The sequence below is a fragment of the Somniosus microcephalus genome, chromosome 5 (assembly GCF_052327205.1).
Source record: "Somniosus microcephalus isolate GS21.2 chromosome 5, FLI_Smic_1.0, whole genome shotgun sequence".
In the NCBI taxonomy this organism is placed as follows: domain Eukaryota; kingdom Metazoa; phylum Chordata; class Chondrichthyes; order Squaliformes; family Somniosidae; genus Somniosus; species Somniosus microcephalus.
This window is the reverse complement of record NC_140991.1, coordinates 168,602,152-168,619,464: the sequence shown is the minus strand read 5'-3', so window position 1 is coordinate 168,619,464 and position 17,313 is coordinate 168,602,152. Positions and strand designations below refer to the sequence as shown.

The 17,313-nt window shown below is 43.9% G+C and overlaps 1 protein-coding gene across 15 annotated transcripts in view; it reads left to right on the top strand.

Moving 5' to 3' along the window:
- Nucleotides 1-17,313, top strand: part of snx13 (sorting nexin 13) — a 310,603-nt gene that overhangs the window by 209,616 nt on the left and 83,674 nt on the right. For all 15 annotated transcript variants that reach the window (XM_085988419.1, XM_085988416.1, XM_085988415.1 and 12 more), the window contains one exon: nt 6,762-6,850. In XM_085988419.1, coding sequence (XP_085844545.1) covers nt 6,762-6,850 — 89 coding nt within the window. The remainder of the gene's footprint in view (nt 1-6,761; nt 6,851-17,313) is intronic.

Below are 17,313 nucleotides of genomic sequence, written 5' to 3'. Positions count from 1 at the left end.
TTAGTGTTAGGGGGATTAAATACGTGGGGTTACAGGGATAGGGTGGGATATGTGTTGGTGTAGGGGTTACGGGGATCGGGTGGGATATGTGTCGGTGCAGGCTCGATGGGCCGAAATGGCCTCTATCTGCACTGTGGGGTTACTGTGATTACTGTGTGACTGTGAATAAAGAGGGTCAAAGTGTCGAAAAATATTAAACGGGCAAAGTTGAAGGCACGTAGCATTCGCAACACGGTGGATGAATTAATAGCACAAATAGAAGTAAATGGGTATGATGTAATTGCCATTACAGAGATATAGTTGCAGGGTAACCAAAGCTGGGAATTCAATGTTCCAGGGTATTCAACATTTAGGAAGGACAGACAAAAAGGAAAAGGAGGTGGCGTAGCGCTGTTAATAAGGGATGAGATCAGTACGGTAGAGATAGAAGACCTTGGCTTGGCAGATCATGATGTAGAACTGGAATCAGTTTGGGTGGAGCTAAGAAACAGCAAAGGGTGGAAAACATTGGTGGGAGTTGTGTATAGGCCACCAAACAGTAGTGGTAATGTAGGGCACAGTATCAATCAAGAGATTAGAAGTGCATGTAACAAGGGCAATACGGTAATCATGGGGGACTTTAATCTACATATTGACTGGGCAAATCAAATTACCACTAATGGTGTGGAGGACGAATTCTTGGAATGCATGCGAGATGATTCCCTGGATCAGTATGTGGAGGAACCAACCAGGGATCAGGCTATTCTGGATCTGGTACTGTGTAATGAGAAAGGGCTAATCAATAATCTTGTGGTAAAGGGGCCTTTGGGGACAAGTGACCATAATATGATTGAATTTTACATTAAGTTTGAGAGTGATGTAGTCCAATCTGAAACTAAGGTCTTCAATCTAAACAGAGGAAACTACAAGGGTATGAGGGACAAGTTGGCCAAGGTAGATTGGGAGACTACACTAAAGGTATGAAGATGGACATACAATGGCTATCATTCAAGGAAATAATGCATAATTTGCAACAAACATATATTCCTCTAGGGCATAAAAACCCAAAAGCAAAAGTGATCCAACCATGGCTAACAAAAGAAATTAAAGCTAGTATTAAGTCAAAGGAGGAAGCTTATAAAGTTGCCAGGAAAAGCGGTCAGCCTGAGGATTGGGATCTTTTTAGAAATCAGCAAAGGGGGACCAAGAAATTGATAAAGAAAGGGAAAATGGAATATGAGCACAAACTAGTGAAAAATATAAAAACTGATTGTAAAAGCTTCTATAGGTATGTGACAAGGAAAATACTGGCGAAGGTAAATGTAGGTCCTTTACAGTCAGACGGGAGAATTTATAATGGGGAATGAGGAAATGGCAGAGAAATTAAATAAATACTTTGTTTCTGTCTTCACGGAGGAAGACACACAAAACCTCCCAGAAATACGAGAAAACCAAGGGTGTGGCGAGAATGAGGAACTTGAAGAAATTATTATTAGTAAAAAAACAGTACTAGCAAAATTAATGGGACTAAAAGTCGATAAATCCCAAGGAGCGGATGACCTACATCCTAGGGTTTTGAAAAAGGTGCCCATTGGGATAGTGGACAGATTGGTTGCCATCTTCCAGAATCTATAGAATTTTGGAACGGTTCCTGCATATTGGAGGATAGCAAATGTAACTCTGCTATTTAAGAAAGGAGGGAGAGAAAATGGGGAACTACAGACCTGTTAGCCTCACATCAGTAGTTGGGGAAAATGCTGGAATCTATTATAAAGGATGCAATAACTGGGCACTTAGAAACTAATAGTAAAATTGGGCAGAGTCAACATGGATTTATGAAAGGGAAATCCTGTTTACCAAACCTATTGGAGTTCTTTGAGGATGTAACTAGTGGAGTAGACAAAGATGTGGTGTATCTGGATTTTCAGAAGGCCTTCGATAAAGTCCCACACAAGAGGTTGGTGAACAAATTTAGGGCACATGGAATTGGGGGTAATATACTAGCATGGATTGAGAATTGGTTAACAGACAGAAATCAAAGAGTAGGGATAAACGGGCCTTTTTCAGGATGGCAGCCTGTGACTAGTGGAGTACCGCAAGGATCAGTGCTAGGGCCCGAGCTATTCACAATCTGTATCAATGATGTGGATGAGGGGACTAAATGTAACATTTCCAAATTTGCTGCTGATACAAAACTAGGTGGCAGTGTCAGTTGTGAAGAGGCTTCAAGGGGATCTCGACCAGCTCAGTGAGTGGGCGAGAACATGGCAGATGGAATATATTGTGGATAAATGTGAAGTTATCCACTTTGGTAGAAAAAACAGAAAGGCAGAGTATTTCCTAAATGGTGAAAGATTGGGGAATGCAGATGCTCAAAGGGACCTGGGTGTCCTTGGACATGAGTCACTGAAAGTGAATGTTCAGGTGCAGCAACCCATTAGGATGGCAAATGGTATGCTGGCCTTCATTACAAGAGGATTTGAGTACAGGAGTAAAGAAGTCTTACTCCAATTATATAGGGCCTTGGTGAGACCACACCTGAAGTACTGTGTACAATTTTGGTCTCCTTACCTAAGGAAGGATATACTTGCCAAGGAAGGATATACTTGCCATAGAAGGAGTGCAACGAAGGTTCACGAGATTGATTCCTGGGATGGCGGGACTGTCGTATGAGAAGAGATTGAGTAAACTAGGCCTGTATTCTCTTGAATTCAGAAGAATGAGAGGGGATCTCATTGAAGCATACAAAATTATTACAGGGCTTGATAGGGTGGATGCTGGGAGAATGTTTCCCTTGGCTGGGGAGTCTAGAACCAGGGGCCACAGCCTCAGGATAAAGGGTAGGCCATTCAGGACTGAGATAAGAAGAAATTTCTTCACACAGAGGGTGGTGAATCTTTGGAATTCCCTACTCCAGAGGACTGTGGAGTCTCAGTCATTGGGTATATTCAAAACAGAAGTCAATAGATTTCTGACTAGTAAGGGCATCAAGGGATGTGGCGATAGGGCCGGTGAATGGAGTTAGAACATAAGAAGCAGGAGTAGGCCATAAGGCCCCTCGGGCCTGCTCCGCCATTCAGTAGGATCATGGCTGATCCGAATCTAGACTCACGTCCATTTCCCTGCCCTCTCCCCGTAACCCCTAATTCCCTTATCTGCTAGGAAACTGTCTATCTCCATTTTAAATTTATTTAATGTTGCAGCTTCCACAGCTCTCTGGGGTAGCAAATTCCATAGATTTACTACCCTCTGAGTGAAGAAGTTTCTCCTCATCTCAGTTTTGAAAGCACAGCCCCTTATTCTTAGATTATGCCCCCTAGTTCTAGTCTCACCCATCAGTGGAAACATCCTCCCCGCATCCACCCGATCAAGCCCCCTCACAATCTTTTATGTTTCGATAAGATCGCCTCTCATTCTTCTGAACTCCAATGAGTAGAGTCCCAACCTACTCAACCTTTCCTCATACGTCAACCCCCTCATCTCCGGAATCAACTGAGTGAACCTTCTCTGAACCGCCTCGAGAGCAAGTATATCTTTTCTTAAATATGGAAACCAAAACTGCACGCAGTATTCCAGGTGTGGCCTCACCAATACCCTGTATAACTGCAGCAAGACTTCCCTGTTTTTATACTCCATCCCCCTTGCAATAAAAGCCAAGATTCCATTGGCCTTCCTGATCACCTGCTGCACCTGCATACTAACTTTTTGTGTTTCATGCACCAGGACCCCCAGATCCCTTTGTACTGTAGCACTTTGCAGTTTCTCTCCATTTAGATAATAACTTGCTCTTTGATTTTTTCTGCCAAAGTGCATAACCTCACACTTTCCAACATTATATTGCATCTGCCAAATCTCTGCCCACTCACTTAGCCTGTCTATGTCCTTTTGCAGGTTTTTTATGTCCTCCTCACTCATTGCTTTCCCTCCCATCTTTGTATCGTCGGCAAACTTGGATATGTTGCACTCGGTCCCTTCCTCCAAATCGTTAATATAGATTGTAAAGAGTTGGGGTCCCAGCACTGACCCCTGCGGAACACCACTAGTTACTGATTGCCAGCCCGAGAATGAACCATTTATCCCAACTCTTTGTTTTCTGTTAGATAGCCAATCTACCACCCATGCCAGTATATTACCCCCAACCCCGTGATTTTTTATCTTGATCAGTAATCTTTTGTGTGGAACCTTGTCAAATGCCTTTTGGAAGTCCAAATACACTACATCCACTGGTTCCCCTTTATCCACCCTGTATGTTACATCCTCAAAGAATTCGAGCAAATTTGTCAAACATGACTTCCCTTTCATAAAACCATGCTGACTCTGTCCTATTAAATTATGTTTATCCAAATGCTCTGTTACTGTTTCCTTAATAATGGACTCCAACATTTTGCCAACCACAGATGTTAGGCTAACTGGTCTATAGTTTCCAGCTTTTTGTCTACTTCCCTTCTTAAATAAGGGTGTTACATTAGCAGTTTTCCAATCTGCCAGGACCTTTGCTGAGTCCAGGGAGTTCTGGAAAATAATCACCAATGCATCCACAATCCCTACTGCCACTTCTCTCAAGACCCTAGGATGTAGGCCATCAGGTCCGGGGGATTTATCCGCCTTAAGTCCCATTATTTTACTGAGTACCATCTCCTTAGTGATTTTAATCATGTTTAGCTCCTCCCCCCCCCCCCCCCATTGCCCCCTGTTTGTCCAGTGTTGGGATATTTTTAGTGTCCTCTACTGTAAAGACTGATACAAAATATTTGTTCAGCGTCTTTGCCATCTCCATGTTCCCCACCACTAGTTTCCCGGTCCCATCCTCTAAGGGACCAATGTTCACTTTAGCCACCCTTTTTCTTTTTATATAGCTGTAGAAACTCTTGCTATCTGTTTTTATATTTTTTGCTAGTTTACTTTCATAATCTATCTTCCCTTTCTTAATTAATCTTTTAGTTATTGTTTGCTGGCTTTTAAATGCTTCCCAATCTTCTATCCTCCCACTAGATTTGGCTACTTTTATATGCCCTTTTTTTCAGTCGGATACTATCCTTTATTACTTTACTAAGCCACGGATGGCTGTCTTTTCTTTTATTCCCCTTTTTCCTCAGTGGAATATATTTATCTCATTGAATGGCGGAGCAGGCTCGAAGGGCCGAATGGCCTACTCCTCCTGTTTGTTATGTTCTTATACTCTAACTGGGCTTAGAATTTGTGCCACTGAATTATCTGCTGCAGGTGCCCTTAGTTTGCCATATGCTCCATAGTAAACTGCATTGCAGACAGCCTTACTACCTATGCAACTTTACAGATACAGCTGGTGGGATGCATCTACACTCTTAGCTAGATTTTGATGGCTACAGTATAAGTTCCCTATAACAAATCCTGCTTATAACAAACCCCTGGTTTTAACAATCCCAACGACAAGACCTGATATTTTTTTCAATGAAAGCCAGCCCTAATACAACCAACACTTAAGCAGGATCTACTCAGACTGACCTTGATTGAACGATGGGATTCAAGCTGAGATTAATTGAAAGATAACCTATTGTAGTGCGAATCCTGCATGACGTATGCATTTGTTGCTTGATAAGATGGCCCACCAACTGCACACAAACTGCAAGCAAGCAACAATCATGAGGAGTCAACTGCAGCCAGACAAGTTGCATGAAGATGGCAAGTAATTGATTGTTTTTGTCACTGAAAATAAAACTTCAAATTATCGATGATGAAGCTCTCTATTGCTGGTTGAAAACAGCCAGGGAGGAAAGTATGTTGCAGTGCTGGCTAATGTTCCCATTAAGCTGCCTGGATGCGCAGTGCTCTGGAGGTCTGCATGGGCCGCTCAGCGGCTTCACAGAGGAAAAACCCACGCATGCGTGGAAATTTGAATGGGCCTCGCATTCCGTTAAAGGGGCTGCACACCCAAAAAAAAATTAGCAGGAACATTGGTGGTGACTCCAAGAGACACCTTGTATGCGATGTTTTGCTGGTTGAGTATGTGCCGGTGAATAGAGGGAGAAGATGTGACAAGGGTAGTACTAGGCCTGAACTTGCTGGAAGCTTAAGCTTGGTGGAAACCTCTATCTTCACTCTCTTCTACTTGTTCTTAAGACTTACCGTGGCAACTTTCTGCAGGCCTGCCATTTTCTTGTGAACTTGCATTCAGATCCTCTGAGTAGTGGTGGCAGCATTATCCTGTCAACTGTCTGCTTCTAGGCTTGCTGTACCAACTGTTTGAGGAGAGTGCCATACGGGCACTCCCTTCCCTCACTTTCTGCAGGATCAGTCTCAGCACATTAAGTCTGGTGTAGATTTAAAAAAAACACCATTTTCCAGGAATTTTTAGACAAACCCATTCCCTCTGTCCCAGATGAGATTGCTATACTTTAAATGGATGCTTGAACTACTAGGTCATCCTCAGTTTTAGAACTTTTCTGAATACTTTTTTTGGGCAGACTGCTGTTTGGTCAGGAGCTTGCATAGAATACACAAGATGTGTAATATCAGGAGTAAATAACAGTGCAAATACAGACCTAAAAACAGCTCTCAAGGTAACATTTATTCCCCCAGGTTTATGTGGGAACACAAATCTCAGGTTTATAAAGTTACACCTTCTAGTAAAATAATGTTACTGTCAGTTGAGTAATTTAGTCCTGACTGACTTAAACTGAGAGTTTCTGTAAGCTAGTTTTAATCATTTTTTAAAAGATATTTAAATGTATTATTAAATAGTAAGATTTAGAAAACTGAGTTGTTAACCAGGTTTTGCATAACTTTTGCAACTTTATTTTCAGATATAAGCACTATAAAGAATCAGATAAACAGTTTACTGTTTGTGAAGAAAGTCTGTGAATCAAGAGTACAGAGGTTAAACTCAGGAAAGGTAACTGTTTTTCTCTCTTGAGATTTATTTACTAAATGATTTTCAATTGCCCTTCAAAGCTGTAGTTCCCATCATTTTAGATTGCATATTTTAATTATTGATTTGGAAGAGATTGGGGGGACGGCAATAAATCTGTTCTTTTTGTTGAATTTAAAACTTTACTTGCTGGCCAAGCAGTGGCAATGCATTAATATCTTAAGAAAATCGCATATTAATTGCCCGTCTCAGTCAGGAATGTTCCCGGATGGGTGTGCTGTTCAATGCTATCTTAAATGGAGGTTTTGTATAAATCCTTTATCCCAAAAGTTAATTAGGATATGTATCCACGTTCACTATTCAATCCTGTCTGGCTATGCTCCATACCCCTCTCCCGCAACACCAGATGTAAAAGAAAAAATCCTGAATGTTGGAAAAATGAAATAAAAACAAAAAATGTTGGAAATACACAGCAGATTAGTTGGGAAGAAAAGATAGGTTATAACATTTCAGATATCGGGTCCTTTAACAACAACTTGCATTTATATAGAGCCTTTAACGTAATAAAACGTCCCAAGGCGTTTCACAGGAGCGTTATCAAACAAAACTTGACACCAAGCACGTAAGAAGATATTAGGACAGATGACCAGAAGCTTAGTCAAAGAGGTAAGTTTTAAGGAGCGGCGGAGAGGTTTGCAGCTGAAGGCACAGCCGCCAGTGGTGGAATGATTAAAATTTGGGATGCTCAAGAGGCCAGAATTGGAGAAGCAGAAATATGAGGGTTGTAGGGCTGGAGAAGATTAGAGATAGGGGAGGGCGAGGCCGTGGCCGTGGAGAGATTTGAAATCGAGGATGAGAATTTTAAAATCGAGGCATTGTTTGACCGGGAGCCAGTGTAGGCCAGTGAGCACAGGGGTAATGCATGAACAGTATTTTGTGCGAGTTAGGACACGGGCATCAGAGTTTTGGATGACCTCAAGTTTAGAGAGTAGAACGTGGGAGTTTGGCCAGGAATAGTCTAGTCTAGAGGTAACAAGGGCATGGATGACGATTTCAGCAGCAGATGAGCTGAGACAGGGACAGAGTCGGGTGATGTTATGGAGGCGGAAATAGGCGGTCTTGGTGATGACGCAGATATGTGGTCAGGAGTTCATCGCGGGTCATATATGAAACCAAGGTTGCAAACTGTCTGGTTGAGCCTCTCACAGTTGCTAGGCAGCAGGATGGAGTCGGTGGCTGGGGAACGGAGTTTGTGACGGGGACCGAAGACAATGGCTTCGGTCTTCCCAGTTTTTAGTTGGAAGAAATTTCTGCTCATCCAGTCCTGGATGTCGGACAAGCAGTCTGACAATTTAGAGACAGTCGAGGGGTCGAGAGAGGTGGTGGTGGTGAGGTAGAACTAGGCAGCGTCAGCGTACATGTGGAAACAGACGTTGCATTTTGGGATGATGTTGCCGAGGGGCAGCATGTTGATGGAGAAGCAGGAGGGGGCCAAGACTAGATCCTTGGGGGACACCAGAGGTAACAGTGCAGGAGCGGGAAGAGAATCCATTGCAGGTGATTCTCTGGCTACAACTGGATCGATAAGAATGGAACCAGGTGAGTGCAGTCCCACCCAGCTGCATGACAATGGAGAGGCATTGGAGGAGGATGGTATAGTCAACCGTGTCAAAGGCTGCAGACAGGTCAAGAAGGACGAGGAGGGACAGTTTACCTTCATAGGATGTCATTAGTGACTTTGGTAAGAGCTGTTTTGGTACTGTGGCAGGGGCAGAAACATGATAGGAGAGATTCAAACATAGAGTTCTGGGAAAGATGGGCACGGATTTGGGAGGCGACAACATGTTCAAGGACTTTGGAGGGGAAAGGGAGTCTAGAGATGGGGCGTTAGTTTACAAGGACGGAGGGGTCAAGGGTTCTTTCTTTGAGAGGGGGGATGACGGCAGGTTTGATAGAGAGGGGTGACAGTATGTGAGGAGAGAAATCCGTTAAGAATATCAGCTAACATGGGAGCCAGGAAAGGAAGTTGGATGGTCAGCAGTTTAGTGGGAATAGGGTCGAGGGAGCAGGAGGTGGGTCTCATTGACAAGATGAGCTCGGAGAGGGCGTGAGTCGAAATGGGAGAGAAACTAGAGAAAAAGACATGGTTGATGTGTTTGCAACCATCTTCAACCAGAAGTGCCGAGTGGATGATCCATCTCTGCCTCCTCCTGAGGTCCCCACCATCACAGAAGCCAGTCTTCAGCCAATTCGATTCACACCACATGATATCAAGAAACGACTGAGCATACTGGATACAGCAAAGGCTATGGGCCCCCAAGAACATCCTGGATGTAGTGCTGAAGACTTGTGCTCTAGAACTAGCCACACCTCTAGCCAGTACAGCTACAACACTGGCATCTACCCGACAAAGTGGAAAATTGCCCAGATATGTCCTGTCCACAAAAAGCAGGACAAATCCAATCCGGCCAATTACCACCGCATCAGCCTACTTTCAATCTTCAGCAAAGTGATGGAAGGGGGTGGTTTCTTAATTTGTGGAGGAAAGGTCAAATGGTTCAAGACTGACAGCAATATGGTTTATAGTGGCTATTTTATTGTCAACACGTAAAAGATCAATATGTGTAAGTATTTAAGCGGTAGTTAACAGAATACAGCGAGTATTGACATTACCCACGCCAATTCTGGATAAGGCCGAATGGCCCAGTTGCCCGTCAAGCTGCGCTTTCCTCCGTTACCGTGACTTCATACTCCTTCGGTGTAAGTCCTAGTTTTGACCCTACAGCTTGAACTATAAACTGGCTTCTGTTTTTGAAACCCAAGGAACAAGAAAGTTGCACACTGCATTCTTGTCCCCTGGAGAGTCAATTACATCTATCAATACCTCTATCCCATTTCCTGAACCATCATAACTGTAGTTAACACCTCTGTCCAACAGTGAATGGCTATCCTGTTTGTTTGATTATTGTTCACCTTAAACTGTAATTTCATCCCTGGCACGTCAAAGGAACATAAGATCACATTGACGCCAACTTGGATGGTTAATGTGATTTTGCAGCGAGTCTGTGTTAGCTTCAGTGTCTCCATTGTTGTGGTCAATCTGATATTAACACCTCACATGTTGCCGCCCTGTCTGCTTATTCCTGATCCTCCCCATTGTACTGACCAGTCTCCAATATTAGCATAACAACAGAAAATGCTGGAAAAACTCAGCAGGCCAGGCAACATCCGTGGAGAGAAATTAGAGTCGACGTTTCGGGTCTAACCCTTTTTCAAAACTGGAAAGGAAATGAAATAGATCGAAAGGCAGGGCTGGGAGAGAACAAAAGAAGTGAAGCGACATTAAGAGGTATTCAAAATGAGACGAGATGGTGATATTTTTTATCCACCCCTTTGTTTTGGTTTTTCCCTCCCCCCCCCCCCCCCCTTTTTTTTCTCTCCCACGTGGCAGCTGTGTCTCATTCTGCCAGAACATTTCACACCTAATCTAAGCCGTCTTTTGTCTCCACTAGTCCTATCACCATCTCGTCTCGTTTTGAATACCTCTTAATGTCTCTTCACTTCTTTTGTTCTCTCCCAGCCCTGCCTTTCGATCTATTTCATTTCCTTTCCAGATTTGAAAAAGGGTTAGACCCGAAACGTCGACTCTAATTTCTCTCCACGGATGTTGCCTGGCCGCCTGAGTTTTTCCAGCATTTTCTGTTGTTATTTCAGATTTCCAGCATCTGCAGTATTTTGCTATCGCTCCAATATTAGCATATCTTAATCGGGACACTGACCCCATGATGTGATCAGCTTCTGACCGACATGAACAGTCTGTGGCTTTAAACGATATCGCTTACAATGATTTGCAACGTAGTATGGTTAATATTGCCAAGCAAAAGATGTTCATTTCTTCTTTTGTCCAATATTCTTACAAGATGTCGTTGACAATGCTATCAAACTGCACTTACTCATCAGTAACCCGCTCATTTGACGGAGTCTGGCATCAAGGAGCCCTAGTAAAATTGAAGTCAATGGGAATCGGGTGGAATACTCTCCCCTGGCTCGAGTCATACCTAGCACAAAGGAACATGGTTGTGGCTGTTAGAGGCTAATCATCTCGGCCCCAGGACATCACTGCAGGAGTTCCTCAGGGCAGTGTTCTAGGCCCAACCATCTTCAGCTGCTTCATCAATGACCTTCGCTTCTTCATAAGGTCAGAAGTGGTGGTGTTCGTTGATTACTTCAGTGTTCAGTTCCATTCGCAACTCCTCGGATAATGAAGCTGTCCATACCATCGACCAGAAACTTAACTGGACAAGCCACATAAATACGGTGGCTACAAGAGCAGGTCAGAGACTGGGTATTCTGCAGCGAGTGACTCACCTCCTGACTCCCCAAAGCCTTTCCACCATCTACAAGGCACAAGTCAGGAGTGTGATGGAATACTCTCCACTTGCCTGGATGAGTGCAGCTCCAACAACACTGAAGAAGCTCAACCATCCAGGACAAAGCAGCCCACTTAATTGGTAGCCCATCCACCACCTTAAACATGAACTCCCTCCACCATCAACGCACCGTGGCTGCAGCATGTACCATCTACAAGATGCATTGCAGCAACTTGCCAAGCCTTCTTCGACAGCACATCCCAAACCCGCGACCTCTACCATCTAGAAGGACGAGGGCAGCAAGCGCTTGGGAACACCACCTGCAAGTTCCCTCTAAGTCACAAACCATCCTGACTTGGAAATATATTGCAGTTCCTTCATAATCGCTGGGTCAAAATCCTGGAACTCCCTACCTAACAGCACTGTGGGTGTGCCTTCACCACAAGGACTGCAGCGGTTCAAGAAGGCCGCTCACCACCACCTTCTCGAGGGCAATTTGGTATGGGCAATAAATGCTGGCCTTTCCAGTAACGTTCATGTCCTGTGAATGAATAAAAAAATACTGGGGAATGATACAAATTCAAGGCTGGAGCAGGGGGAATCCTCAGAGGAGGTTAGGCCTGGTGGGCTTGGAGAAGGTAGGGAAGTGGCAGAGGCAGCTGAATAGATGGTCTCTATCTTTGTGACAAAAAAGTCCATGAGCTCCGCGCACTTGTGTTGGAGGTGAGGGTGGAGGAGGCATGGGAGGGTGGTTTAAGAAGATGGTTTGTGTTGGGGTAAAGAAGCCAGTGGTTATCTTTGCATTCCAGGATGATCTTTGAACAGTGAGCAGTTTTAGCAATGGAGAGCAGGACCCGATAATGCTTTATGTGGTCCAGCCAGATCTGGCGATGGATGGTTAAACCAGTTGTTAGCCAAAGATGTTCAAATCTGCATCCCTTGAACTTAAGGGAGTGGAGATGAGAGGTATACCGGGGGAACGACTAGGGTGAGAGAGTAATTTTGAATAACTGAGGAAAGACATTACTTATAGGTGTTGGGTCCTGCTCATTCTTTGAATTTAGCTCACCTTCCACATGCAAACTTTGTGCCCTCGAGGCCTTCGGTTCTTTTTCAAATTTGTACAGCAAGGAGTTTGCTATTTTTATTGTCTCCAATGTATTCTCTTGCTCCTACTACAGGGGGTTAATGAGAGGTCTTTGCCGCTTCCTCCAAAGAACTAAGCTGTGTTGAAAGAAAAGGCCTTGACAAAATGGGAGTAGTGATGAGCACCTGACCAAGCAGTGTGTGCATGGTGCCAAACTCTTAAAGGAACACCACCCCTAGGAATTTGCCCGATTGGATAATATGTCTTCATTTGTATGTGGAAATTGAAATCTGCGTTAAAAGAATTATGTATCTTAAGAAATATGAAAAGATACATGTACGGTATTACGATTGCCACCTGAACATCAAGTTGCAATTTAAATTCGATAAGCTTCAGATTTTTTGGCATAAAGTAATTTATTTAAGTTGAGTATGAAAATTCATTTTAGGTGAATGCCATCCTTAACTGGGAATGAAAGCCGTGTTCCAGATTTTTTAAAAATTGGATTAATGTTGTGTCTCTCTTTCACAGCCATGTGCTCCGATTCTGGGCATGTAATTTGTGTGTGGACTGCACATTATTCATGTGCATGCTTAAATATTTGCTAGGTTATGAAAATTAATATTTCAGTGAGTTTTTTCAGTGACATTAGGTGGTTTATCAGGATCTAATTTTGTTGGATAACTTCCAATTGTTAAACAGTTTGCTTGTAAACTTACCTTGGCATAGGTAAAGCTAAGTAGGTCTGTTCTGTGGATCTTTTGTATGTGAAATGGTATTGAATTATAGTGGTGGAATCGGTAGTTATTTTCTCAACAGCAGCAGTAATTAACTCATTGCACATGTTTGTCTCTGTTGACAAGGTATCTCTTTAACACAGCTTTTTGGCAGAGGTGGAGGGTGTTATTGATGTAACTGCAAGGAAGTGAAGGAGACCTGTAATCCTATTGGATTACTGAATATGAGAGGAGGAATTCTGGCAGTGGCAGATATCTCTGTCGAATGGCACTAACCAACTTGATCAAACATTTTAATTCCATGGGTCTGAGAAGCTCAAAATTTATTACAGTACCAAATTATCTGAAGTAACTGTCAAATTCTTAGTTCCATTTATGTGCTGTAGGTAAAATACTGCTATTTTGAGTATATATCTTCCAAAATACAAATAATAAGTGGCTTACTGCATTCCATTTCAAAATATATTGATGAAAAAATCCATTATAAAAGTGTTCCCATTTATCTGTACTACCTGTAATGCCTGTAGCTGGTGTTGTAAAAGACCTTTACGGTGGTCATAAGAACATAAGAATTAGGAGCAGGAGTAGGCCATACGGCCCCTCAAGCCTGCTCCGCCATTCAATAAGATCATGGCTGATCTTCAACCTCAACTCCACTTTCCTGCCCGATCCCCATATCCCTTGATTCCCCCAGAATCAACAATCGATCTCCGCCTTGAATATACTCAACAACTGAGCATCCACAGCCCTTTGGGGTAGAGAATTCCAAAGATTCACAACCTGAGTGAAGAAATTCCACCTCATCTCCATCTTAAATGGCTGGCCCCTTATCCTGAGACAATGCCCCCCAGTTCTAGACACTCCAGCCAGGGGAAACAACCTCTTAGCATCGACCCTGTCAATCCCCCTCAGAATCTTATATAACAGAAAACGCTGGAAAAACTCAGCAGGCCAGGCAGCATCCGTGGAGAGAGAAACAGAGTTAATGTTTCAGGTCGAAGACCTTTCGTCAGAACTGGAAAAAAGCAGGAAATGGAAAGCAAGTTTAGGGGCTGGGAAAAGGGACGGGATGAAAGAACAAAAGGGAAGGTCAGTGATAGGATAGAAAGCAGGAGAGATTAAGAGACATTGAGAGACATTAAGAGATATTCAAGGCAAGAGGAGGTGGTAATGGGACAGGTTAAGGAGCAAAGGATGGCCCCTCAGAATCTTGTATGTTTCAATGGGACCACCTCTCATTCTTCTAAACTCCAGAGAGTATAGGCTCAATCTCTCCTCATAGGACAACCCTCTCATCCCAGGAATCAATCTAGTGAACCTTAGTTGCACCGCCTTTAAGGCATGTGTATCCTTTCTCCGATAAGGAGACCAAAACTGTGCACAGTACTCCAGGTGTGGTCTTCCCAAGGCCCTGTACAATTGTAACAAGACTTCCTCACTCTTGTACTCCAACCCCCTTGCAATAAAGGCCAGCATGACATTTGCCTCCCTAATTGCTTGCTGTACCAGCATGCTAACTCTTGTTTCCTGAATGAGGACACATAAATCTCTCTGAACACCAACATTTAATAGTTTCTCACCATTTAAAACATATTGTGCTTTTCTATTCTTCCTACTAAAGTGAATAACCTCACATTTCCCCACATTATACTCCATCTGCCACCTTATTGCCCACTCACTTAACCTGTCTATATCCCTTTGCAGGCTTTTTGCGTCCTCCTCACAGCTTACCGTCCCACCTAGCTTTGAATTGTCAGCAAACTTGGGTACATTGCACTCAGTCCTTCATCTAAATTGTAGTGTATGTACCTTTAAGAGCCCCTGTGTACTGTAATACCGGTAGTGACCACTCGGGTATATAAGCCTGTATAGCATCTTGTATCTTTTAGTTCACCTCCAGACTTTGTTCAGTAAACACCTGTTAAACCAACTCCTGCATTCCATGTCTCCATTAACACACGGATACAACAGTGGCGACGAAATGGAAACGGACTTCCCTGCAATTCGGCAGCACCTCAAGGAGATCGATTCCTCAGACGAAGGTCGAAGAAAGAAAAAAAAAAAAACTGTGGTTTCACCAGCTAGCCGGGCTGGTGGCAGGTACTGCACTAATCCTTCCTGGGCGGCGGGCTGGGGCTCGATCGGGTGGCTCTGCAGCGGGGCCGAGCAGCGAGTCGGAAGGCGCAGGCAAACAGAGACGGAGGGTGGAGCACTCGGGAGACGGCCGGCGCTGCAAAGCAGGTCGGCATTCGGACCAAGCAGAGGGAGGGAAAAGTCCCAGAGAGTCCGACGGGAACGAGTCTCCAACTATTAAAAAATATCTGTGTAAATAAAAACCGCGGAGAACAGCGTTGTCGGCAGCGGTGGGAAAGCGCGGGAGGCGCCATTTTTTCTCGGCAGGGAAGAAAGGAAAGCGCAGGAGGCGCCATTTTTGATTTTCAGGATGCTTAAGACTGGCAATATTACTGCTTTCGATAGTGATATAGAGGATTGGACCACATATGTGGAAAGAGTGGAGGTATATTGCACAGCGAATGAAGTAGAGGATGATAAAAAGGCATCGGTACTTCTAAATCTGATGGGCGCAAGGACATACGGGCTGTTACGAAACTTAATCACTCCAGCCAAACCGATGGACAAGAATTTTAAGGAGATTGTTGATACCCTACAGGAGCACTTAAACCCAACACCGCTGCTGATAGCGGAACGATTCAAATTCTTCAGGAGGAATCAGCACAAGAATGAAAGTAACGCTGATTACCTCACCGAATTAAGAAAGCTGTCAAAGCACTGCCAATTCGGGGCAGGACTGGCAGATTCTCTACGAGACAAATTCGTCTGCGGTCTCCTAAGTGAAGGAACACAGAAAAGGCTACTTTCTGAGAAAGATTTGACACTGGACAAGGCTTTCAGTGTGGCTGTATCATACGAAGCAGCAGCAAGAGGAGCTGTAGAGATACAGCAAAAGCCACAGGACTTCGGCACCCATGAAATGACACGGGGTTTCAAGAGATGTTATCGCATGCAGGCAATGCGGAAAGATGGGACACATTGCACGTGTATGCCGATCTGGAAACAAAAAATCCACTGACAGAAAAAAAATCAATAAGGAAAAGTACAGAAAGGTACAAATGATGACGGACAGTAGCGCCGAAGACCAGAAGAGCGATAGCGACTCCGGAAACAAGAGACTAAGCTGTCTCAAATTACATAATGTAATTGCCAAAGAAGATTACCAGACCATTTGGGTTACCCTCACGATAGCGGGGTCCCCAGTTAAAATGGAGCTAGATACAGGATCAGCTCTGACCGCCATAAGTCGACGGGATTACGAGCGGCTATTTCCGCATATACCTTTGAAAGACACATCCATTTATCTTGAAGACCTATACGGGGCAGAAAGTATACCCCAGAGGGAAAATAAAGGTGCCTGTTGTATACAACGGAAAGGAAATACAGAAGTTGTATTTATACGTTCTGCAAGATGGTGGTCCACCGTTGTTGGGACGTGAATGGATCAGGAAGATACGTTTAGACTGGCACTCCATTCAGGCACTGACGGTGACCAGTAAGAAAAAAAATGATGATGACGTCATACCTGAACGATTAGAAGACATCTTGGCTAACGCCAAAGAAGTGTTTCAACAGGAACTAGGAACCTTGAAAAGGCGTCACCGCCTCAATAAAAGTGGAAGATGCGGCAATTCCCAAGTTTTTTAAGGCAAGGCCGGTGCCATACGCAATTCGTCCAGCAGTCGAGGCAGAGTTGGAGAATTTGGAAAAAGCAGGCGTGTTATCCAAGGTAGATTGGAGCGAGTGGGCAACACCCATCGTCCGGTCATGAAGAAAACGTTGAATAATGATAAATCTGAAGAACAGAGAAAAATTTGCATCTGTGGGGACTTCAAGGTGACTGTAAACCCGGTCCTTCACACGATACAGTATCCTCTTCCAAGGATAGAAGATATTTTCGCCTCACTATCCGGAGGGAAACGTTTCATCAAAATTGACTTGGCACAGGCATATCTACAGATGGAGGTTGAGGAGGCCTCTAAAAATATCTCACGATAAACACACACAAAGGCCTGTACCAGTACAATCGACTGGTTTTCGGAGTAGCATCAGCTCCAGCTATCTGGCAAAGAGCTATGGAGCAAGTCCTGCAAGGGATTCCGGGGACTCAATGCTACCTAGACGACATCCTTGTAACAGGAGAAAACGACAACGAGCACCTTGCCAATTTGGAGCAGGCGCTCACTAGGCTGAGAGAACGGGGCCTACGAGCAAATCGCC